Raw genomic sequence first — 26,319 nt, forward strand, 5'->3', positions numbered from 1 at the left:
TACACTTCTCGGATACGCATTTTACATGGCCTATACTCCATATGTCTTGGTGCGTCGTGACGCGATAATGGCCTACGCCAAGGGTGTCAAACTGAACTTATTGCGTCGCGGGCCGGATTCAAACTTTCAAACTCGTCGCGAGTCAGACCAGTCAAATGATCCCATAATGTTACTTAAAAATGCTCGCCCTTGCTTTACGCTTGGATAATATAATATCAATATTGTAAACCTAATAGTATATTACATTACATTCACGATCATAGGGTTATATTCTGGCAACACCATTACTCGCAAACGACGAAGTTTTGGCAAAAAATCGTAGAATTTTCGTTTGAATTCAACCGTTCAAACACTGACTCTAACGACGGAATAAGTTGGCAAATTTCTCAGCTCCCTTTGTTTTAGTCGTAATCTGGCGTTAACTCGGCGTATGTGTTGTGAGGAATACAAGTGACTTAATTGTAAATGCGGACTTTAGAATTTGGCTCATTATCATTAATTCGGGTTTCTCCGTCTGTCTGGGACCTTTTGAGTCAGAAGTGATGAAGCAATGTGACCAAATATATTCGAATTATACTTTTGTGTAACCGTTATATTCGCCATGCGACCTGCATATAACAATTTCGCTTTCGCTTTTTCGCTTCGCGAATAACTACTTTTGGACTCATCTTTTTATAAAAATCTGAACTCAATGTGCACTTTTTTGAGTTTTGAGAATTGTATGTCAGTGTCACCAACTTATTCCTGATGGTGAATAGAGTGAAAACATAACACCGGTGTCGGATAATTATAATACGGCCTATGATCTTGACATTTGTGGCCTTTCGGGAAGTATTTCATATAATAAATATCTCGACATTTGTTAGAAAATGTGCTGGATAATACAGTTCTTTAATATACACAGAATTGCTTCGTGGGCCGGATGCGGACCGCGGGTCGTATGTTTGACACCCCTGGCCTACACCTAAGTGCCCATTTCTATAAATCATGTCTATTTTTGGTTGGGGGTGGGTACCCAATAATCAAGTTAAAGCAACATTAAATCGCGCACCATACGAAATTTTTTTGAAAAAGTTGCATAAATTTCCAAAGAAATACTTCATAATTTATGTTAATTTACGAAATAATTCTGTTCTCACTTAGAACTCGCCCAGCCTTCTCAATTGGTGGGTTTGGGTGCTGCAGTTACGGTCCTATGGTCACAGTGACTCTCAACATATTTTAAAGTTATAATGTTTGTTCCAAGTTATGAGTTAATAAGAGAGTTTATCACCAAAACATTAACTATTATATCGCAAATGTATTTCTTCACCGAACCCTTAAATTTGACTTTCTTGAGCTCCATATGATAGCTGAACTTCTATTCGTTGATAGCACTTTGTGTACAAGTGTTATAAATTAAAATCAGCATTTTTCGATCAGCAATTATTGCATTGCAATGCATTTATGTAACACCTGGCCTTATTTTCGCTTCTGGAGTAGCGTACTGAGTAGAGCGGACTGCCGGCTACTGCAAGGATAAAATATATCTATAAAATTCGCCCATACAAATAATAGGTATGTTACAGTTTATTTCCCATTATTACTTCATCATGAAATGTAAAATTACATTCTCGGAGACGTGAGTTCGGTCGCATCTTCAAACGACTTTTCTTTCCTTTGCTTAACTTTTAGAACGTCAAAGCGACTTGGGATATACTCGTTGATCAGCAACCATTTAATGAAATAGGACGTGACAACCGTGGTACAAAACGTCAGCGCCATTGCGAACGATTTCACTGGGAAGTTCCTGCCTCCTGGGTAGTTGAAGAGAGGAGGTAAATCCAAAAGATATTCACCCCCGCCGATCCGCAGCAGGATCCCGACGATAATCTCAAATATTGTTCCGTAAGCATTTGTGTCCAGATACAATGAACACACAAACTGCAAGTGAACATAATCACGATAACAGTCGTTGACATGTGGCCAGTGGTTCCCAACGATTTTTAGCTCGTGGCACACTAAAAAATTATAAAACGCTATTGGGACACATACAAAAAAGCTGCTTTTTTGTTCAGTGCTGGATACTTTTCATGATGCCAGTGTCATGGAGAGAGTGGTTCGAAGTTGGCATGCAAAGGATTTCAAACAAAGGTGTTATAATGACGGCAAAATTTGTAATATATGAAAACGGATAACATAGTGCAGAACCTATCAAGGTTCGTTTCTAAACGCGAACCTCTAAATTTCTGGGGTTTGTACACCGAATGCGACCATGAACCTCTCGTTCACACCATCCCTACTAGCTACCCGTCTAAAATTGTGAACAAAATTACTGAAAAGTAATATAACAATGCAAGTTAAAGTCCAGGTAGCGTGCTCAGGTTTTGCGGAGTATGTTTTGTTTGTTTAAGAGTTGACTCACTAGTAGGGTTACAATACGTGGGACCCTCTTTTAGGAGGATTTCTCCTCCTTTTACAGGATATCGAAAACGTCCTCCGAGGATGCCCCAATGTCCTCCTTTCCGGCAATTCGTCCTCATTTATAGCTTTGATAGCCAGGCGATTGTACAGACACAACTCATAAACGCCCTAAATGACGCGAAATGTGGATTCCGATGGCAGTGACGACAAAAGCGATAACAAAAGGGCAACCATATTCTAATTTACGTTCGAACGGCTCTTTCCGGAGACGAATTGGAAAAATGACCCTTTTTATAGTCAACACAGCAGTATTTTCAGTAAAGATTTTCGTCCGGTATGATAAATTTTGTGATTTGTAAAAGGTGGCCTCTTATCCGGATCGCAAAATATAGTAACCCTTTTCACTATAGGAGCGTGACACCAACTAACGACTATCTTCGACACACAGCAGCCCAATAATGAGCTGACTATTACACCATAGAGAGAGAGAGATATGATATTCCTTTTCGCCTGCACCATCGAGATGCTTTGACGGCGGAGTTGCGATAAGGCCCAGAGGTCATCTAGTCTGCGCCCCCGTTTGTTTTCTCCTCCATGCTATCCGTGATAGCTGCGGATACCAATTTTCGAGTCTTTGGTTTGACCCGGCCGGGGATCGAACCCACGACCTACCGATCGAGAAGCCGGACGCATAACGCATTACACTATCTCGCTCGGCAATGTCATGATTGGTTCCATTGTAATGTTAACATAACATGTTCTTATTTATCAGCTATTAAGTAGTTAGAGCACCTTCAAGTCGCCTAATGCTTGCTTGCCTGCATGCCTTGTTTTTAAATATTTAATAAGGTGGGTGTCTGATTCCATAGTCTACTCGAAGTCGCTTCGACACCTTCCTATATTTTCCTTGTATCGCATTTTGTGGTGTTTTGAACTGATAAAAATTGCTAATAAACCAACGAATAAAGTTTCATTCCAAGATTACAAAAATATTGACGGCACACCTGAAAATCTGTGGTGGCACACTACTGTGCTGCGGCATATAGTTTGGGAATCACTGGCATAGGGGGTATACGCGACACGTAGGCTACCTGCTGTTAAAACGTTTACGGACTTACTTGAGGCCACGTAAAAACATACGCCAAGTCTGCAGAGAGAATGTATAGTATCAATATTGATTTGACTTTGATAGCAAAAGTTGCTGCAGCGATGCCGAATCCTAATATCGACAATCGTATTATCCACGTCACTTCCTGCTCGGATGCCTGTAACGAAATAGAGGAACAGTCAATGCTAATAATTCCCGTGGCATTGGGATTTCATTGTATTGCAATTCTTGTAGTAAGCCTATTTTGAATTGATGGAATTAATAATAAAATGATTCATATTAGCTGTATTAATAGGCAGACCTACACTCAGTCCGCAAAAAAACTTTACCTCCAAAATCTACATTTTCGACAGAAGTATCGCGTTACCACGAAGCTTATGGTACGTCATAAGCTAGTGTCATGCTACACTTTACTGCACTGTCATTGCTCTGCGTGCCCACTGCTGGTTTACAGTTTCCTGAATAGCTGAAATCGTACGAAACCTTCCATAAATCAAGAGGGCTTTCAAAATCCAGAGCCTGACTTATACTATTCGGAATCATACCATGAGGCAATATGGCCGCTGACCGTTTTAATTGGTTACTCGTCTCTCTCTTGAGATCCCAATATCTCTGGTTACTGTAATCACAAAACCTCTCATCTTTAATAAAGTCGAGACATGATCCTACTTTTTCCATTTACACATTCTTTCGAACTATTCACATCACTGAATGGATTATTGAAGCTATCGAAATTTTGAGAAAGTCAGCTCAGTTGTGCGATTTCGGTGACCTTACCATTTATGAAGCTGTAAACCAAGAGCCATGACCTTACACTAAAGTGTAGCTGGACGGTAGCTTATGACGTACCATGAGCGTTGTGGAGACGCGATGATTTTGTACAGAACAATAAGCAACAAACTTATGCAGATTTCAGATGTAAAGATTTATTGCGGACTGAATATAAAGATTTTTTGCTAGCACTGTATGTCAGAAATGTACGAAGGATAGGCTGCTCTTACAGGAAAAACTTTCAGACCTGAAGTTGAGTTGGTGAGGACTTTGGCTATATTGCAAGGGTGTAAAGGAATATCGCAAATGACATTATCTCATTTTCGGCGGCATTATTTGAAAGTAGAAGGCCTCTCGCTGATTTAGGACAATGATACACTCTGATATTATCATACTCATATTGAGGTGATATATGAAGTAGGGTTACCATATGTCCTCGTTTAAGAGGATTTGCCCTCTTTTTTCAAGAAATCCTCAGTGTCTATAGACGTATACGGAGGACGGCCAAATATCCTCTTTTTTGGGAATTTGTCCTCTTATCCTAAAAAAAGTGGTAAAATACGTGCAAAAATTGGACTCCGACTTGCTGAACGCCAGGGTTGGCTGAAAAAACCGAAAAATACGCCATTTCGGGAGCGAGATCGGAAAAATGACCTTATTTTAGTCAACCTAATACTACTGCTCGACAAAATTTCCAAATCACCCGTTTTCTCCTCCGGTATTATGGCTTTTAAAACTTTTGAAAGTGCCCTCTTTTTTCTGATCTCAAAATATGGTAACCCTATTTCAGGGTGTCGTGGCAATCATAGCCCTTATATTGTAGTTATATGTGATAAATCCGCGAAGTATTTTTGACACCAGCAGAGTCATATAGCATGTTCTGCATTGATGGCGGGTAGTAGCGTTTTGTATCAATATGTTACCATTTTGGTTAATCTATAATGTTCATGGTGATCGATTCGAAGAAGTTATGTTTACTACGAATTATCGCCGCATAACATTTAACGATATACTACTATGGTCAAGGTCATAAATATGCAATAACTACAACGAGTTGGCCATGTTTTCAACCTTTGGCCGCAAAACCGCATTGTACACATTCCTCCCGAAGACAGAGCCAACCGCCAGACCAGCCGCGTCTGCTGATGACATCACAGCCGCCGTGACCGCACTAACCCCCAGCACACCGACTGCAGTTGGAGTCAGGTAGCGTATTACTATCGGCAGAGTCTGGATTCCGTTTCCCAATTCAGCTGGGGATACACCGGTGCCGTTAAGATAGTCGGTTAATGTCCAGTCTGAAAGAAAACGGTGCATGAATAGATCAAAATGATTGCGAAAAGTATATAACCGAGCAATGATCGGTTTTTGCTAGGGTTACCATACTTTACCATGTAAACCATGTATGCAGTGGTTTATTATAATTCATGTAAAATTAATTGCGCGTACTTTTAGGTCGCCAACTCCCCGTTAAAATATCTCATCACGCTACCTCGGGTTATTGTCCCCAAAATGTTTCGAACTAGTTATTTTATCCCGCAGCGAACAGCGTGTCGAAATCGAAGAAAGAGGCACTGTACCACTTTGAGTAGCCCTTTGTACATTTAAGATGCTTTGAAGCTTTTTGGGCAAAATGATTGACTAAAAGATAGGCTATTTGTATTAGGCAGTTACAAAATTAAATATTCAGAATTTTTCTTCGTCGTATCATAAAGGATGATACTGTTTACAGTATTGTGACCCGCAACCTTACATGAACTTTAAATAATATGGGTTGCTTTGTTTGGAATGCATTCATGTTAAAGTTAATCGACCAGATGGTGTGAGCCCGTACCCGATGGTTGTTATAACAACCTTGATTTGATCCCGATTATAACACACACGATTATCATAGCGTTCATTAGCCGAGAGGTGCCGAGAGGCGCGATTCAAGATATTTTACTACCGTTCTTAAAATATGGGGGGCGCCAGATCCAGTCAATTTTCAAAAGGGGGCGTTGCAGGAAAAAAGGTTAAGAACCACTGAGCTAAATGAACCCCGCGGTGGGTATAAACTGCACTAGGCACTCCAGGATAGCACCGGTGTAGGGTAAAATGTGGTGCTGACTCGATGACCTTGCAGTTTCTATGCCTATCCGTCGTCCAAACACCTTGATGGTGCAGACGAATGCGTTTGACGTCGTTCTATTGTAGCCTATATGACGCAATTTAATTATCCTACTACGCATAGCCTATATGGGCCTATACGGCATCACCCAATACAAAGTTGTTCATAATATATTTCTCAAAACAATAGCTTATTCCCATGTGGCTAGGTGAGCAAAGGAGTATTTTGTATTAGTTTCGGTCTTCAGGTAGATCCTGTTCACGCTGTTGGAATATGCTGAAACGCCAAGTACTTCAACCAATTGTGCGAAATTTCGGCGAACTGTTTCAAAAGGATCATTGCGAGGTATCTAGCAAATATGTTTGCACTCAAAATTATCACGACGCGTATTAAAAACAAGAGGCTTTTGGTTCGCACCGTCCTCAAATGATAAACTCACTGGTTGAGGAGGCGACTGCTCCAATCAGTACAGGAGGAATCAGGAGTAGGATGGAAAATATTGTCCCGAAAACGGACATTATCTTCGCGTTCAATGTTGTGTCCATCGCCAGAAGACGTTGAAAAACAACTTGTACCGGTACCGGGCCAAGCAGCTTCATGAGATGAAATGAATATGTTAAGACTGCTGCTTATAGGCCTACCATATTATCAACACCAATGTTCCCTCTAATTTTAGACGAGTCTGCGCGCACTCACCAACTCACTGCGCGGTCCCTCGGACAACAGTGCGCAACGACTAAAAAAAGGTAATCATTTCGGATTTTTTGTGCGCAGCTTAGATTTTCTGTGCGCAGAGACCGTGTCAGCAATGCGCATTTGCACACGTGCGCAGCTTAGAGGGAACATTGATCAGCACCAAAACAAAGAACATTTTTGTCGGAAAGTATAGAACCTTCACGTTTGAGTTTCATGATGCTTAACATTTCCCTGGTAGTTGCCAGCAAAAGTGAAAAAAAGTTACAAAAGCAGACACAAAAACAAACTGTTGCCAGAAATATTGCGACAAGTCCTTGCATGTCAAACGAATCTGACCTTACACAGAACGTCGAACAATGTTTTTAATATTATCACGAAGGCGGGGCTAGTGGGGCGATTTGTTGGAAAATATTTTTCAAACCAACAATTCAGCATGCTTCATGGCTACAGTTGGGAGTAAATAAAACGTCTTGTCTAAAGGTCTTATTGAAATGCAAAAAAAACGACATTTAGGCATTTTTGGGCGTCCTCGATGGATTATTTACTTTTCATGAGAAGAGAGGACAAATCCTAAAAGAGGACGTGGTAGCCTATGTCTACTGCTATACAGCTGTAGCTTAGCAACACCGTATGCTTAAAAGTATTGGTTTATCAATGCATGTCACCCATGTCACAAAGTTTGAAAGCATACACAAACTACACGTTTTGTCTTAGCGGAATAGGATCCTAATTTTGATATTTTTATTTCAGCTTGGACGGACTGTGGAACTTTCGGCTGATTCACAGGGAGATATAATCATCGCCGCATCATTCTACGGTTATTAAACCAAGCCATTAAGATCTCCATTTTTATGAAGTTAACTCAGTAGCCCAAGCGGTGACATACCAAAGCCTATGATAAAATTTGGTGGTGTTAAGACCAGGGCTTTGGAGCAGCCGTAAATTTGCATTGCTCCAGCTCCGGCTCCGGAGCTTTCTTCTATCATACATTAGCTCCGGTTCCAGCTCCGGAGCCCCATTATTACCACTGCTCCGGCTCCAGCTCCGGCTCTGAAAACTATCGAAGGTGTCTGTCTATATCAGGCGTGGGCAACCCGAGCAACCCGTGGGCAATTGCGACAGAAAGTATTTTCGCGTTTGCGGTCGCAGAAAGATCGTCGACGATGAAATGTAGGCACAAAATGATTGTCGTATATTAGCGGAAATCTTCGATATCGATATGTGCAGATGCCGAATGGTCTTGTCCTTGCAAACTGATCTCAGCGGGCGGTATAGAGTAGAGCCCGACCGATATTGGATTTTTGAGCCGATACCGATAAAGCCGATATCCAGTACCTTCACCGATAACCCCGATATATTCAGCCGATATTCAAAAGATATAGAATCTAGCTCAAGGCGCATATTCAACACCTCAAGAGTATTTAATTGAACATGTTTACAGCCATTGCTATACTTAACATGAAATGAATGATCTGGGGGGCAATAAAAGTATATCAGTAGGACCAGTCTAGCAGTTGCAGATTACAATTCACGAAGCATAATTTCTCTGCGTTTTCTCCAGGGACTGAGGGAGTGAACTTGTGTGGTATTCATAAATGATGAAGGCTATACGGTACTAAACACAGTGAACAGTCTTTCCCTTGGTACCGTAGTTGGTAGCACAGCAAGAACTGGGAATCTTTGTTTATTTTAGTTCCACGACTGCTGGGGATCTTTTCTTCATTGTTTCCACCAAATATTGATATTCTTCTGGCAGTGCAACGGGAGCCTTCAGAACATCATTAACAGCTGAAGAGAATGTGCAGAACAACTCAAATTGTTCACGTCAGCTCCACCCATCCCCTTGACTATGACCAGCATTCAACAATCAGCTGATCAATCTTTTACACACTGTCAGAATTGGCCCATGTCATTATGGAATCAAAAATATTCGTATGAATTGTTGGCTCTACTCCCTTTTTGCTTGATTTTCTTGCACTCTATGCCCGGATATTCCGATATTCAGATGACTCCATACTGGATACTGGTATTTTTCGCTTTGTTGGTACCGAGCCTTGGCTTGTGAGCTTCCTACACAGACACCAACAGCACTATCTACAGGTAAATGTTTACACGCGACCTTTTTCTCTATCATCACGACTGTCAGTCCAGCTTGAATGAAGTATCCATTTCTCAAATGAATCGATTTAAATCTTCTGCATACAACTTTCCATTCACTCGATGTCTGCTCTCTGTCTCTGGTTTTCGATCACCGCAGGGGGATTCCCACAGAAGTCACTGGGGCATAACGGTGAAATTATATTTTTCACATAGGGCTACTGGCCTGTGTGGTGTGAGCATTGCAGCTTGGCCATTTGTCTTTATAATTTACTGACATTCAGTGAAGACTTTGCGTCTTCTCTGACTCCCTACGACCATGTTGTGACGTCACGAAAATGGCCGATATTTTTTTACCTCCAGTCGCCGATACCGATATTTCTTTCCAAGTGTGATATCGACTCGATATTATCGGCGAGCCGATAATCGGTCGGGCTCTAGTATAGAGTCGACCCACAATATACCCAAATAATATTAATATTAACTTTGAAAATTTTACACGCCTGGCGCGGCTAGTGGGCAGCGCACTCGTTCGTCAATTTCATGTGGCCCTTTAGCCGAAAAGATTGGCCAACTCTTGTCCATATAGATTACTAATTTACCCGTAGGTTAGTTATCTATATAGTAATCTAGAGTCTGTCAGCCGTCAGTACCATCGGATGCAGCAACGAAGACATAGGTGCCGCCGTGCCGGCTTGTGACGACATAATGAATACTTGTCAATTGTCGATAACATCATAGTTGCACCAGAACGCACTTTACTCCGTGCCATTGCTGTGTACAGCATTAAAATGCCTATGCGACGTTTTAACACTGGCATTGTACTCGTTAACATTAAGCCATACAGCTCAATTCAATCTTTAAATGTGCGATTATTATTCAACTGAAACTGCAGTAAGAGCAATATGGGCGGATATAACGACGTGATCAATAGAAATTCGTTTTGTACCAAATGGCCAATGGTTTGACGTTCGATATTGGTGCACTCGTTACCAGTCCATCCGGTGTCGATCAAGTTTATCGGAATATAATATTTTCCCGTTGAAACGAATCGAATAATCGAATTAACACTGTACCATGCACATTGCGCCATGCCCATAACGAATTATACTATGCAGTAGGCCTTGCACATTGCACATTTACAAGTTTACGAAACAGATGATTACAAATCCAATCCAATAATCCGCCCATCCAATAAGTCGCTGCTGAAGAGATTCGGCGTCCTAAACATAGAAGATATGCGGAAACTAGAAATCGCCAAGTTTATGTATCAGTTTCACTGCGGTCGTTGCCCCGAATATTTCAATGACTTCTTTACCTCTGAATCAAAAGCGCACAAGTACAACACACGCGCGTCCACGTCGTCCAAATATCATATGATCGACCGAAAAGATCATCGCTCCATCAAATATGCCGGACCTGATGTGTGGAACAGTATCCCGCCGGCCATCCGACAGTCGACGAGCATGTCCACATTCAAGTCTAAATACAAGCAATTACTACTAAATAAATACAGTCCATCCTCAAGATTACCGGACCACGACTGACCTATCGATCTCGCTTCCCATGACATGCCGCCCTATTTCTTGTCGCTTTCTTTTTCTATACTGTATTCTTTACTTTCATTCAGTGTGCATGCCTCCTCTTTACTACGCCTAGGCCAAGGTGGGTGTCCGATTCCATTGACAAATCCAAGTCGCTTCGACATCTTCCTGTCTATTCATTGTATCGCATTTTTTGTGGTGTATTGAACTGATAAAATTGCTAATAAACCAATGATGATGATGATGAAAATTGGAAATAGCGAATTAAATCAGTAATTTGTCTCCAACATAAAATACCATGGGGTTTTGGGCTACTCTTCTGCCATCCCCTATTTACGCTCGAAAGTCCTTACTGGAGTGAATGACGATGATGCGCAGTAATGAATTCCAAATCGCATGCATAATTGCATACTCAATAACACTGACCAATTTCGCAGCCCGATCACAAAAGAACGAGTATTTGCTCATCCAATTCATAGCAACGATGAGATGGAATTTCTCGGCTCGTGCTCGTCATAGCGGCATTGCAATGAAGTCACGTTTTTATCCTCTCTCACATTTCGCGTAATACATAGTGATCATTATTTTCGAACCGCATACAATTGGCCAACAAGGTTGTGCTGATGATGAAATTGCGGGTATGCCGAATACCCACAATATTCACAGGCTTATTTCGCATACCGAGGTTCGGCACTAATGTATGAAAATAGAACATTGAACATGCGACTGCTCTGCTGTTAAATCCCCAGGAACATGGTTATTAGTTAGTCGGAAAAGGTAGCGCCAAATAGGAAACGATTCTTAATTTCGCGAAGGCCTGCTGTTGAATTATGTGAACTCAGCAGATATGGTTGTTGCATATATAATAGCATCTTATGAAATATACGTCGGAGCCGGAGCTACCCCTCAAATAACTGACTCCAGCTCCGGCTCCGGCTCCGGGTGAATTTTATGTAGAGCTCCGGCTCCGGCTCCAGCTCCGGTAAAAATGCACGGCTCCGGGGCTCCGGATCCAAAGCCCTGGTTAAGACAAGGCAATTCAGGGATCATAAACATACTATCGGTATGTGTAAAATGACTCCATTGATCTCAGAACATCATGAATACCAAATCACAACACTGTCGTTTTTAACGTTTTTCGGTTACGAAAGGGCAATATTTCCAAACAAATTTTGCGGAACGGTGGGCCTTTAAAAGTCAGAATCAACCCAAAAGTGTACTTACGACGGTAGTATAGAACCTAAAAGCAAACAACGGAATCTTCAGTTCAATGTGGAATTTGTACGCGTTTTTGTCTAATACAATTGTCTGTGGACTCTTTGATATCATTCGAGGTTATACGTGGCTTTATTTCGGTTTCTGCAAGGCGAAGCAAAGCGTTGACATTCAAATCTGAGATAATGTGTTTATCTGCCCGTTTAAATCTAGTAACATGATTTTGACGGCTGAGCTCCTTCTGAAAGAAATACAGAATAGGCCGACGTGCTTTTTGCTAGACCCCATTATACCGTCGAAATTCTTTAATTTTTGTTCAAAAGACTTGCAGGCAGAGTGATATTTTATTCGTGATGTGCTTGTTAGAAAACGCTTGCTCAAATCCAACATATCGCTGCTAGACATTTTTATCTAAATCAGTGGTTCTCAAACTGGGGGGCGCGAAACAGCGGTCAACTGAAATTTTTTCGCGCTACGCGCGATTTACTTTCTATTCATACTTATTTCTCTATATAAAGTCCGAATTTCATAACCTTCCATGCCATCAAACTATCTGTTGTGGTTGCTAGCATCCCAGTTGGATTTTGTGATATGACGATGAAGGGGCGCGAAATTTTGTACTATCATAAAGGGGGGCGTGTCTGAAAAAAGTTTAGGGAGCACTGATCTAAATGTTTTCTTTAGTTGATGCAGACTCCAGGAATTCAGTTATTAAATTACTCACAGCAGAATATGTGCTCTCAAAGATGGCCTACTGAATTGCGAAAAATGCGTTGCAGCGAAAAAGCGTGTGCAATCTCACCGTTGATAAAACAGTGTCAACGTACGATCCAGCCGTATTGGGATCCCATGTACCAGACCAGCCACCATCGGGTGAAAATGATTCGCTGATGCTTGAAACGGCCTCGTTAGAAATCGCGAAGGGCGTTGCGATCACCTGAAAGAACCAACTGTCAATCAACGCCTACTAATTGACACGCATAGCAGTAACACTTGAGTAATTCATGGATAATGCCATTCCAAACCTAATGGACGAATTTTGCAACCAATGGTTATTTACTGACCAATCCAATCACCATAAATCCAAGTTCAATAACATCAGTGTACGCTACTGCGTAGAATCCACCCAAAAGAGTGTACAAGGTTACGACAGCAGCAGACGAAATGATCGATGCTTCTCGTGATAGATCCACAGCAACCTCAATGGTACCCCCTGCGAATAATATGAAAACTGACACGAGTGGTATAATTGAGAGCACTGGAATGAGTTCAAGGGAATTGGGCCTGATACTTGCCAAGGGCGTTAAGTATTGAGCCTGTGTAGACGACCGCTCCAAAAATCTCTATAAAAACGTACAGGAGTGTAAGTTTTCCCCCCAGTGACTCACAGATGGGATCGTAGACAGTCAGGTAATTCTGAAACAATTCAATGTTATTTTTTGACTTGACTTTGACAGATGATACCAAAATTGTATCTCAGCAAGCGCAGGGCGTCCAAAATACATGCTACGTATTCTATGACGGACACCACTCCGCATGCCCAACATTACTTAATATCGGTTACTTTTCAACACCTGGAACTATATTTATACTACGTAAAATTCACGAAACAACGTGTACATCAGTAGTTTCCAATTTTTTTTTGGCTTGTGGCGCACTAGAAAAATTAGAAAACACTCTCGGCACGCTTGTAAGAAACTTTTTCTGAAAAAAAAAACAATACGCAGTGATGTGATGGCTATATATATGCGTATTCATTTGAACATATACGACCAGAAGTGGTCATGCAGTAACGAAGTACTTCTACTTTTTGAAGTAGGCTACTTGAAGTAGATTTTGCCTACTCGCACTACTTATTGAGTAGTTATGATTTTAGACTAATTATATTTCTACTTGACAGTTTTCAGCTTTTTAGGCAAAAATAGGCGTAGAATATCTACTTACTTACTTGTGAGCCACCACTTCTACTTGAGTAGAAATTCCGGCGTTACTTCTACTTCTACTTGAGTGGCGACGGTGACTACTTTGACCGCCTATGCATACGACTGAATAAAGATTGAAACGAGGCTGCATCCATGGTAGAGGATTTGAAAGTGACAGCCATAACGCATCCATTTTGTGGAAACAGCGTTTTAAAAATGGGGCGTTTCGTAAATCAATGAGTTGCTCTTCTACAGAAACATTGCTTGATTCAATGCTTCTAAATGGACTAACGGGTAACTATAGCTTTAAGGTTCTGAACAACAAATCCCGAGTAATATTGCATTGATAGTTGAAGCCGGTGTGCTCACGTTTTGCGGTGTAATTCGTTGTTTATGAGTTTATTCATCAGGAGCGTAAAACGAATTAAAGATTTTATTCGACATATAGCAGTTTTATTATGATAAGCAACTCCTCTTCAATGCCGTGATTGGTTCCATTGAAATGTTTACATATGCTTATTTATCACTTATGAAGCAGTCAGAGCGCTTTCAAGTCGCATGGTAGCCTGCATGCCTCGTTTTAATGACATATTAAGATTTTTTCCAAAACAAAAAGTTTCGCGGCACACCTGAGAATCTGTGGCGGCCCACTAATGTGCCGCGGCACACAGTTTGGGAATCACTGGCGTACATGGACATTGTACATCAGCACACAGGGGGTCATAGGTCAGTTTCAGTGACTTAGCGATGTCACATCTGTGGAACTCACTATCTTTTGCGGATATGAGCCTCAAATCCATATCATGCATGAAATCATCTGCTGTCATGTCCAATAAATGTTTCTTGTGGTGATTGTTGTGATTGTCTAAGCGCTGATTACTGTAATTAGTTCACTTCACCCTGTTCATTCCGTTCGTTACTCAGTTGCTTATATCTGTGTGCATGCCTTAATTCCGTGTAGTTGACAGTAGCCGAATTTCAGTTAATAAAAACCTAGAAAGCTTTCAAGCAGTATCGCCTACCTCTACCTACGCTTTCCTCGAAAGGTCACATCAATTTTATTAACTGCTATTCATACAATCGACTCTGGAATGACTTTCTCTCGAGAGAAGTATATCTGCGTGCCGGTTCTAGAATTGTTACCGAACACTTGAGACTCTTCAAAGGTATTCAACCACTGGTGCAAAATGTTGACAAGCTTCTTATCGGCTGCAGAGGCTTCTCTGCCATCGACCAGCGGTACGGACACTGGACAACAATCTAGCAGTTCTTGTGGTCACAGCGGCGTAGCTGTCGATAAGTTAGCTATTTTGACTGGTTAGATATCGCCAAGCGTGTACGCTTTAATCGAAGATCATGCCATGGCACACTTGAATCTGCCATGGGGCACCTGTTCAAGCTATATCGAAAGAAAAAGAATATGCTGTATGCTAGACGTCTACTAGCAACTGCTAAGCAAGACTCCAGTGTAGTGGTTCTCAACCGGGGGTCCGCGGACACCTAGGGGTTCGCGAAGCCTCTAAATCTCAAAAATTGATAATACCCCAATTTATATTTTTTAATTACATTTTTTAATTAGGAAAAGCATGAGACAGTTTTGTTTCGTAATTGCTAAAACTTCAGGACTCACATCATCAGTATAGTCGTCTGATAAAAGAATATCCTACTGTCAAAACTCATTTTAATTGCCGAATTCCCAATAGCCTACTGAAATTCCTGATTTTTTTCCTAATCCCTCCCAATGAAGGGATTGAATCCATGCTGCGACATCCATTTTTCCTGTGATATACATAACCACTATTCCAGAATAACTTTAGGATAAGATGCTAGATAGAAATGACCATAGGCTGGACGTTACATATGTTCCTTAAATACTCGTGTTTCTCAACTTTGGTGCCATATATATTGCGATCACACACAAAGGTGTCGTCGGAACCAATACGCGGTAATATTATATTCATAAGCATCTATCTTTGTGGAAATATCTTCGGCACTCGTTCGTATCAAATCGAAGACGGGGATTTTCAATACACTAAATACAACTGTAAAATTTGCTTCGAAATACTAACAGTCCGCCTATACATATAGTTTAATACAGGGGTTCTAAACTTTCCTTGTATAACGGGCCGCATTTTAACAGCAAAAGACGCTGCGGGCCGCAGAACTATGTTACCTTGCATTCATGGGCTACTATTAAATTTAGGCTATTGTAGCCGATTTACCAGTCGTATACCGGCATTTAGTACATTTCTATGCATTATAAAGTAACAATGAACAGCGTTCGTAAGTTTGCAGCTGCTGCTTGTGAGAATGTGAATCTTCTAGCGTCGCATGTAAATCCCTTCATGGAGCGAGCATTACATTCGTTGTCAAGTCGGTATACTCAACTTCAAATCCTTCCACCAGAGAGCCGAACTCTTTGTTTCAATGCGTGGGCGAGCAAGTATAAAATTACTATAACTTTTGCGTTACAGAGACCATTATCACATTGCGCTCTGAGTGATATGAGAAGAAATCTGGTGTTTGGGGGCATTTCTGAGCAAAACAATCAACATTTCTCCTTTCCGTTCATGCCTAGGGCACTGTACCAAAAGTTACAGAAGTCAGCTTTGTCAAGTTGATATTTTTCGCTGGTCCCCTCCCCACGTTTGCCCAGCCAGTATTTCTCTGCATATATGTCCACTAGGGCTGTTCAAAAATAACCTTTTTTCCTAAATCTTGCGGGCTACGTGATTAAATCGTTGCCTTAAAAAACGACGCACACCAAATTTGAATTCTTTCCAACCAATATTCGCGGTTTACGTAGAGTTTGAAAATTTTGAATTTGCCCAGAAACGCCAAAAAAAATTTGTTTCAAATTTTTCTGCCAACCCCATGGAATTGTTAGGCTGTCTTCAAAGACTATCCAAAATAAATTTGACTCAATTCCAAGCCGTAGAAGCGGAGTTATTCCAGTTTTTTGATGAAAATTCTGGGATTATCCACCGATCAAGGATATCCCAGAATTATCAAAGAAAAACTGATATAACTCCACTTCTACGGCTTGGAATTGAGTCAGATTTGTTTTGCATAGTCTTTGAAGATAGCCCAACAATATCATGGGGTTGGCAGAAAAATTTGAAAACAAAAATTTTGGCGTTTCTGGGCAAATTCAAAATTTTCAAACTCTACGTAAACCGCGAATAGTGGTTGGAAGGAATTCAAATTTGGTGTGCGTCGTTTTTTAAGGCAACCTAACGATTTAATCACGTAGCCCGCAAGATTAAGGAAAAAAGTAGGGATGGTGTGAACGCGAGGTTCACGTTCGCGTTCTGTGTGTGAACCTCGGAAATTTAGAGGTTCACGTTCACAAACGAACCTTGGTAGGTTCTGCACTGTGAACCTTTTTCATATATTACAATTTTCACATCATTATAACATCTTTGGTTGAAATTTATTGCATTTCAACTGCGGACCACTCTATGCGTGGCGCTGGCAGCATAACAAAAAATGGACACTAAACGAGCATACCTCTTGATAATCACAAAAATTTTACGTGCTTTGTTACAAAACTTTGCTCGAAATATCCAGCTTTCCATTTGTGAATATTCAGTGGCTCTCTGCTGTGAGCTTGACCCACAATGACACAACATCAAGGGCAAAATACACTACATGTAGTCAGCGAATGATGCTTATTAAACCAATCAATGGAATTGATATCGTCGTCTGATGGAAAATATCTTGCAGGTGTACGGTGTCAATCTTGACTTCATATGTTTATTGTATCATAACAACAGAATCCACGCTATTGGGATGTTGGTATGCTACAGCTGTATAACTTGTTAATGGGGTAATATCGGTAGTAAGTATAGAAACTCGTTTTACACTCTGCTCAATATCAACGTCGCAATACTCAGACGCCGAATGCATTGTCCGGTCTGGCCTAGACCGTTAAGCTTATATTCCCTTGCAACTCCTCGTCGAAATTGTTGGCAAAGCGACGAAAGAGATTGATTTTATGGGATTATTATATCATTTGATTGCCCCAGTCGATATGTTTGGCGACGTTTAAAACGGTAATAGGTACTTCAGCATTGTGGCATTATGTGGCCCGAGATATCGCTAGGTATCGTGTAGAATAATATAGACTATCACTTCGCTGAAATGTTGGGTTGTAATTAGCAATATGACGTCACGTGACGTCATGAGGTTCACGTTCGCGTTCACACAGAACCTTTCAAAAAGGTTCGCGTTCACACGAACCTGAACCTTTCAGAGGTTCACACCATCCCTAGAAAAAAGGTTATTTTTGAACAGCCCTAATGTCCACTCTGATGAAATTCAACCAGATAATTAGTTATACAATGTCGGTGGATTCATCCAAGGCTGCGTAAAAGTAGTCTACGCGGCAACGTGTTTCAGAACAGGCGACAAAAGATTGACTGATATTGATGTTACTCGTCTGGTCAAGATTGAATCAGACGATTGCATCTTCGAAATTTGTCTGGTGATGTTGTCCTTGCTGCTAAGCTCCGCAAACAGCAAATATTCGCAAAGTATGTTACGATTTTATTGAAATCACACCTTCTATATCAGATTTCTTGGGTTTAGCGATATTCGAAGCAATTTTAAACGATGCGTCTGTAACGTCGTCGGCAATCTCAACAACCGTTCGCAGTGAGTCCAACACTCTTTAAAATTGCAGGCCAACTAAGAAGCGGGATTCTCTTGAACCAGAGTCCAGCCGAATAATGATTCAAAACAATAACAATCTGAAGTCGAGCATATATCAAGAAACGAGAGCACATTGAAGCAGTGGTTCTCAAACATTTTTAGTCACGCCCCCCCCCCTTTTTGATAGGGAAAAATTTCGTGCCCCCTTATCGTCATATAACAAAATGCAACCAGAATGCTAGCAATACAAACGGCTAGTTTGATGGCATGGAAGGTTATAGCCGTTGATCAGAGAATTCTCAAATATGAAATTCGGACTATACACAAAGAAATAACAGTGAATTAGGGCTAAATTGCGCGCAGCGCGAAATTTTTTTCAGGTGACCGCACCTTCGCGCCCCCTTCAGATGCTTCACGCACCAAAGAGGGCGCGTGCCCCCAGTTTGAGAACCACTGTCTTCAAGAAGGAGTAATCAAACGAAACAGAGACGGTGCGATAAAAGAGCTAAGTATCTAAATTAATTTGTAACAATACCGTGTCATTAGTAATTGCGTTTATAATGAAAGATGTCGCGGGCCACAAAATATACGTCTGCGGGCCGCGGGTTGAGAACCCCTGGTCTAATATGATGTTATTTTCACGAAAAGTTATTTTGTTGGTGTTTCTCACAAGCCTACAGTAAAAACACGAGACAGATGATGGTTGCTCGATAACTGGGCTAATTTTGAACGAAAACTTGTGGGGGTACGCGGAGGTCCGTGAAGGTCCAAAGGGGGTCCGCAAAGACAAAAAGGTTGAGTAGGCCTACCACTGCTCTAGTGCAGTGGTTCTCAATCGGGGGTCCGCGAGACCTCTAAATTTACAAAATGATTGATAACCTAATTTTCATTTTTTTTAATTAAGGAAATCATAGGCAGTTTTCCTCCATAACTGCTAAAACCTCATTATTGGCATCATCAAAATAATCGTTTGACATGAAATATCCTACGGTGAAAATTCATTTTAACTGCCAAATTGCCAATGACCTACTGATACAAACATATTGCTGTTTGGAAACGTTTTTTGGGGGTTTGTAAAAAAATAAGAATATGGAGATAGTAAGTTCAATCAGGTTGACTTCATAATGTTTGAGAAACCTTTTCGGCTTAAAGTTGTCAGTGTCATCAAATTAGTGAACAGTCGTTTGAAATATAAATTCCTGAAGTAGGCCTATTTCCCTAATTTTTCCCAATGAAAGGATTTAAACCAGGCCATGACATCCATTTTATCCTGTTATATACATAACCATTATTCCAGAATAACTTCAAGATGAGATGCTAGATAAAAATGACTAGGCTGGACGTGATATGTTCATTAACAATATGTTTCTTCGTTATGGTGCCATAAATGTTGTAAATACACCAAAAGAGTCGTCGGAAGCGCTATAGGCGTTAATATTACATTAGCCTCCATATATCTTTGCGGAAATGGATTTTCGGCACTCGCTCTAATCAAATCGAAGACGCGGACTTTCAAGACCACGTTCTTCAAGAAATACTGCTGCAAAATTAGCTTTGAAATAATAAAAGTCTACCAATTTTTACGTGAATAGTGCGATGTTATTTTCAAGAAAAGTCATTTTGTTGCTGTTTATCACTGCCTACGGTTAATAATTGCACAAGACAGATGACGGTCGCACCATAGTGTCATATATAATATAGAGTTATCTTCGAATTCGAATACTGTCATTGTAATGACTAGCACAGGCCGGATAATTCATTTAATGTTGACAGATTGCAGAGTTAAACGCTGTGACCTGGTTATAGGAAGTAGAGTCAACCGCTTCCCTACACCGACGAACAAGTGCAGAACGATGGATAGGTTTGTTTACTGACCTAATCGATTTAGGCACATGTTGGTTCACTCGTTCAGCCAACCGCAAAGACGTGCGACCCACATACCGACTATCACAGTGGCATTGTAGTTTATATGCAATAATACTTGTTTGTAAAGTGGCGAGATAGCGCAGTGGTATAATCCGCGGCTGCAACTCCAATGGGTGCGGGTACGAGTCCGACTTAGGTCGACTTCCGAATTCCGATACCTAAGTGTTGGAGGTTTACCTAGGCTCCTCCTCGCCACCTCATCCGCGTCAGCGGTGTCTTACAAAAGCCTAGAGGTGGGCCGTGCTATAAGTCGGCAGTTACGGAAAAATAAGAAGAATATCGGGCCTGGTGTAAATGACCATAGTAGTCGACAAACACCAGGAATACCCCAAAACAAACAAACAAACTTGTTTATTGTAAAGCAGGAAGCACATCCTTGCGGGTTTGAGGCATGAGCGGTCTAGTGATGAACACCACTCGGGTATTCAGCAAAAAATAGCACGATTGCACTGATGACCGGATCTGATTAGAAAAACGGTCTGACACTGACCCAAGCCTAGAGAGATGTATGTATACTGGGCATTTGGCTGGTCTATGAATCAGAGGCTGTTTGAATTGCCACATTTCCTTTGTGATGGCTCATCTTGATCGACAATGGATATCCAGATTACGCAATTGAGTCTGCCATCACAAAGAAAATGTGGCAATTCAAACAGCCGCTTATTCATGGACCAGACATTGTCGTAATAACTATGACCGTAAAGAGTTGCTGACATTCCGATGTCTTACACTGTAATATACGGATTCACTTGTGAGAAATTAATTCTCAATCTATGATGGACCGTGTATTCAAATGTCGTACACTCAAAACAGAATATGTTCATGTCAGGTCGTATATGCATTCGTATACGAATTACTTTGTGTTACAGAATGGGAGTAACGACTTTTACAGTTGAATAAGAAAAGTCAAGTCGTCGGAATATGAATACAACCAGGATGAATTAATCAAGTTTGCAAGCTGTAGTGATATAATCAGGTAAGTGAATATTGGATTCAGCACTTGCGAATGTGTTTTTGTGATTCACTCTTTTGAGCATGGTGAGATGTTGAAATCGACTAGCGATTACATTTCAAGTTACGACAAAAATTGCTAGATCGCTAATAAAGTTGTAGGATTTCATGAGTTTGCGTGTTTCAAATCAATATGTGAACATTACAAGTGAGAAACGCTTTTCGTATTAACAGGGCCGTAACAGCACTTCGTCAGCCCCCCCCCCCAAATGTTGGTCCAGGGCCCCCCATAGGGTGAAAAACCGAACTTCTGGGGGGCTTCGCCCCCCAGACCTCCCTCAGGCTATACGATGTTTACCGCTACGTATCATATACTTTGGGTGTCCGTTTAGTGAAGGGGTTCTCAACTTCCTTGTATAACGGGCCGCATTTTAACAGCAAAAGACGCTGCGGGCCGCAGAACGATATACGATGTATTTGTGGGCTACTATTAAATTTAGGCTACTCTAGCCTATTTACCAGTCGTATGCGGGCATTTAGTACATTTTCATGCATTATAAAGTATAAATGGACAGCGTTCGTAAGTTTGCAGCACCTGCTTGTTGTGATAATATGATCTTATACAGGCGCAAGTAAATCTTTTCATGAAGCGTGCATTGCATTCGTTGCCAAGTCGGTATATGCAGCTTCAAATCCTACCACCAGCAAGAACCGAACTCTCTGTTTCAATGCGTGAGCGAGCAAGTATAAATTACGGTAACTTTTGCGTCACAGAGGCCATTATCACATTGAGCTCTGAGTGATATGAGAAGAAGTCTGGCGTTTGGGGCCATTTCTGAGCAAACCAATCAACCCTTCTCATTTCTTTCCATGCCTGGGGCCCTGCACCAATAGTTACAGAAGCCAGCTTTCTAAAGTTTTTCGCTCCCCTCCCCGTTTGCCCAGCCAGCATTTCCTCTCCATATATGTCAACTCTGATAAAAATTCATCCAGATAATTAGTTATGCAAAGTCGGTGGATTCGTCCGAGGATGAGTTAAAGTATACGCGGCAACGTGTTTAACAACATGCGATAAAAGATCGACTGGCATTGATGTTACTCGTCTGGTCAAGATTGAATCGGAACACTGTATCTTAGAAATTCGTCAGGTGATGTTGCCCTTGCTGCTAAGTTCCGGAAACAGCAAATATTCGCACATAATGTTAGGGTTTTATTGAAATCACACCCTCTATAGCAGATTTCTTGGATTTAGCCATATTCCAAGCAATTTTGAACGATGCGTCTGTAACATATAGTCGGCAATCTCAACAACCGTTCGCAGTGAGTCAAACACTCTTTAAAAGTGTAGGCCTCCTATCAAAGCACCGAGTCGTTCAGACAGAGTCGCTTTGTCTTTTCATTATCTAACCGTAGCAGTTAAGCACCAATAGATACACTAGTCAGAGTAGTCTAGTCAGTAGTTCTCCAATTCCTCTTGTAGGAAATGGAGAACATGGACGCAGAAACGTCTAGTCGTATGAAGCGCAAGAAGTGTAGCGTTAAGGAAGCTGAGAGTGACTCCGATGAAAATCGAAATGGCGCTAAGGTTATAGCTAGAGACTATGCAACTACGCCTAACAATCCAGATCCTTGTCCTAAAGTAACATCTCCTTCGCAAGTATCTTCTGCCGTACCGTCTTCCATCCCTGTCTCGGGAAATCTCAAGGTTTTGCTCAGTGGAGAGGGTAGACTAATGAAATCGTATCATCCAGACTTGGTTAATAAGGCACTTCATGCGTCAATAGGCAGCTATGCTGATATCAAGGTTCTTCGCTCGGGTGACATCCTTATCACTTGTAACAACGAAAAGCAAGCAAAGCAGCTCCTTGATTGCACCATTTTGAAGTCAGCATCGACAACCATTAAAATTAAGACATCAATCTTTCAACCCAGACCATACGTAAGTCGCGCAGTTATCCCTGGAGTACCTGTCGAAATATCGGAACAGGAGCTCTTAGAGAGTTTTCGCAGCATGAATGTAATTCATGTTAAAAGGCTCACCAAAAAAACGAAAGATGGCACTGTTAGTACAACTGCAGTTCTGCTGTCTTTCAGCACGGTCACGATTCCACCGCACGTGATGTTCCACTATCTTCGTTTTAAGACCAGACAATACAATCCACCGCCAACGAGATGCTTCCAATGCAATCGCTTTGGGCATGTCGCCAAGCACTGCCGCGGAAAACGTTGCTGCTCCAAATGCGGTGGCCGTGATCACGCGTATGACGACTGTTCAAACAACAAAAAATGTGTAAATTGCAACGAGGAACACAGCGCTGCATATGGTGGTTGCATCATATACAAGGAAGAAGTCAAATTTAATGCTCTTAGAGAGGGATATCATATGTCCCTCACACAACCACAACCCAAGGAAACTCCCGAGACCATGTCCGAGTACCATGAGTCGGTAATCGTAGACGATCCTGCCCCCAACAGACTTGACGTACACAGGATCTCAAAGCCATACCCGCAGCGGCTTAGTTATAAGAATATACTAACCCGTGGTCGGAGTTACAGGCCTACCACCCCACAGCCCAACGATGGTGACCTGCGCCACTGGCGACAACCACCACCTGCTCGAACTGCTGCCAACCCCACAGTCGAAACCGCACCAAGCGGGCTTGCTTCTATTGACCCCGTAGTCCTCCTTGCGCTCATTGCTGAAATCGTTAAGATAACTGTAAATGCTTGCAAATCTAGCGACAGTGGTACTGTTCTACATACTATTGTAGCAAAAGCTGCCAGCAAATATTTGGGATTTTCTGTTGACCCAATCTCTCTGAAAAATGTCACAAAAAGCTTTGGTGAGACCGAAGACACTCCCTCCCAGACGTCAAATGGCACTTTAAATGGATAATCACAACTCTTTAGTCATTTTACAGTGGAACTGCAGGGGCATCTATCGCAAGCTACACGAATTTAAGCACTACTTGTCAACCTTAACCATTCAACCAGACGTTATTCTTATTCAAGAATCCCATCTTGTCCAAAAGTACACACCAAAACTAGGGGGGTACCAACTATTCCGCCGTGATAAGACGGTGCACTCTGGCGGCATTGCCACTTTTGTTCGAGCATCGCTCAATGCGTCTCTTTCGAACAATGTCTCGTCAGTCGTTTTTGAGGTACTATGTGTGCGAGTAGGGAACTTGAACATATGCAACGTTTACATACCCCCGGACTGTGAAACTACAGCTAGTGATTTTAGGATATTCGACTCTTTGTCATCACGCTCCATTATATGCGGCGACTTCAATGCGCACCATTTTTCATGGAGCCACTCGACAAATGCACGTGGCAACCAACTCTGCGAAATAATGGATAGAAACGACCTTGTCCTGTTGAATTCATCGTCACCCACTCGTATGAATATTGCGTGTGATGCCGTCCATCGCTGGTCACTTCTTGATCTGTCGATGTCGTCTCGGGACATTGCGGCGAGATGTGCCACAACAGTAACCGACCAGCTCATCGGTAGTGATCACGTTGTAGTCCAGACCACATACAATAATAGGGCGTCGTGCAATTCATCAAAACGTAGATGGGATTACAGTAAGGCGAACTGGTCAGCCTTCTCGGCTGCTGCGGATTTCCACCTCCAATCCAACTTCGTTCCTATGGGGGAAACTGAAGACCTTCACCGCCATTTCACAAATAGCCTACTTTTAGCGGCGGGAGAGTCGATCCCACGACCGAAAATATCAACGAAAATAGCCGTACCTTGGTGGAACGTGGGATGTACCCGTGCTGTGCGCAGGAAAAGGGCTGCTTACTTGAAAATGAAACGTACGTTTCACATTCGAGATGTGATCGCCTTCAAACGTATGAGAGCCGAATGTCGAAAAACCATCCTTTCTGCTAAACGCAAATGTTGGGAGGATTTTTGTGGTACATATTGGACTCCCGTACGCAGATGGCGAAAGTCTGGCACGTTATGAAATCTATGTCGGGAGTGCATACGTTCAATTCCATACCAACGCTGAAGTCGAACGGGTCTATTTCTCAAAATAACAAAACCAAAGCTAATACACTGGCTTCACACTTCGCAAAAACGAGCAGCTCCGACAACTACCCAGCAGGATTTCGTATAACGAAGGCTAACTTTGAAAACACGGTTCATCTTACCGCTGACAACGAACCAGATCGGCACAGGAATTCGATCATAAACATCGAATTCACTCTTGCCGAACTGAATCAAGCTTTGCGTAGCCGAAAATCCACTTCACCCGGGGAGGACTCCATAGGGTAATCGATGTTAAAAAATCTATCATCCTCCGGTCGCGCCGATCTTTTGAAACTATACAATGCATCCTGGGAGACGGGGAAATTGCCAGTCTCGTGGAAACATGCTATAGTCTGCCCAATTGCCAAAAAGGGCAAAGATCCTACCTCTGTGGAATCGTACCGCCCTATATCTCTCACGAGTCACATTTGTAAAGTCATGGAAGTAATGGTCACCAATCGATTAAGATGGGATTTGGAGTCAAAAAATCTGATACATCCCTCACAGTCCGGCTTCCGGCGTGGTCGAAGCACCCTGGACCACATACTGCGTCTCCACGACACGATTTACAAGAATATCCATCACCAGCGATCGGTTGTAGCGGTCTTCTTAGACATAAGTCGAGCCTACGATATGGTGTGGCGCCACGCACTTCTGTACAAACTATACCAGCTCGGTATACGCGGACACATGCACCGATGGATTACAAATTTCCTTTCTGACAGAACTTTCCAGGTGACCGTAGGAAACACTCTTTCCGACAGTTATGTACTGCAGAACGGTATACCACAGGGAAGCGTTCTCAGCCCCTTGCTGTTTGCGGTAATGATCAATGATTTACCGAGCTCGTTAGGTCATCGGTCTGAACATGCGGTGTTCGCAGA

The 26,319-nt window shown here is 41.9% G+C and overlaps 2 protein-coding genes across 3 annotated transcripts in view; both read right to left on the reverse strand.

Annotated features, from left to right (window-relative positions):
* Window positions 1-26,319, reverse strand: part of LOC145446991 (membrane-associated guanylate kinase, WW and PDZ domain-containing protein 2-like) — a 102,924-nt gene that overhangs the window by 31,788 nt on the left and 44,817 nt on the right. The gene's annotated exons all lie outside the window — the stretch shown is intronic.
* On the reverse strand, window positions 1,500-14,690 carry LOC145446640 (high-affinity choline transporter 1-like). The gene is made up of 9 exons (XM_080324991.1): window positions 14,568-14,690; window positions 13,006-13,284; window positions 12,744-12,878; window positions 6,829-6,982; window positions 5,328-5,580; window positions 3,926-3,977; window positions 3,522-3,668; window positions 2,422-2,571; window positions 1,500-1,923 (listed from the first exon to the last, which is right to left on the reverse strand). Exons 1-9 carry the CDS (start codon window positions 14,688-14,690, stop codon window positions 1,606-1,608), a joined length of 1,611 nt encoding a protein of 536 aa, XP_080181117.1. The 3' UTR covers window positions 1,500-1,605.

Source organism: Botryllus schlosseri, chromosome 9, assembly GCF_051294905.1.
Source record: "Botryllus schlosseri isolate E-star chromosome 9, Bs_hap1, whole genome shotgun sequence".
Classification (NCBI taxonomy): Eukaryota; Metazoa; Chordata; class Ascidiacea; order Stolidobranchia; family Styelidae; genus Botryllus; species Botryllus schlosseri.

What these genes read in the sequence shown, in the direction of transcription:
- LOC145446640 (XM_080324991.1), bottom strand. Translation starts at nt 14,690, where the DNA reads ATGACAGCAGATGATTTCATGCATGATATGGATTTGAGGCTCATATCC. An exon ending in TTGACACTGTTTTATCAACG is followed by an intron (nt 6,983 to 12,743) that starts GTGAGATTGCAC and finishes CATCTCATGAAG; the next exon opens with CTGCTTGGCCCGGTACCGGT. An exon ending in CGCAGAGCAATGACAGTGCA is followed by an intron (nt 3,669 to 3,925) that starts GTAAAGTGTAGC and finishes ATTTCGTTACAG; the next exon opens with GCATCCGAGCAGGAAGTGAC.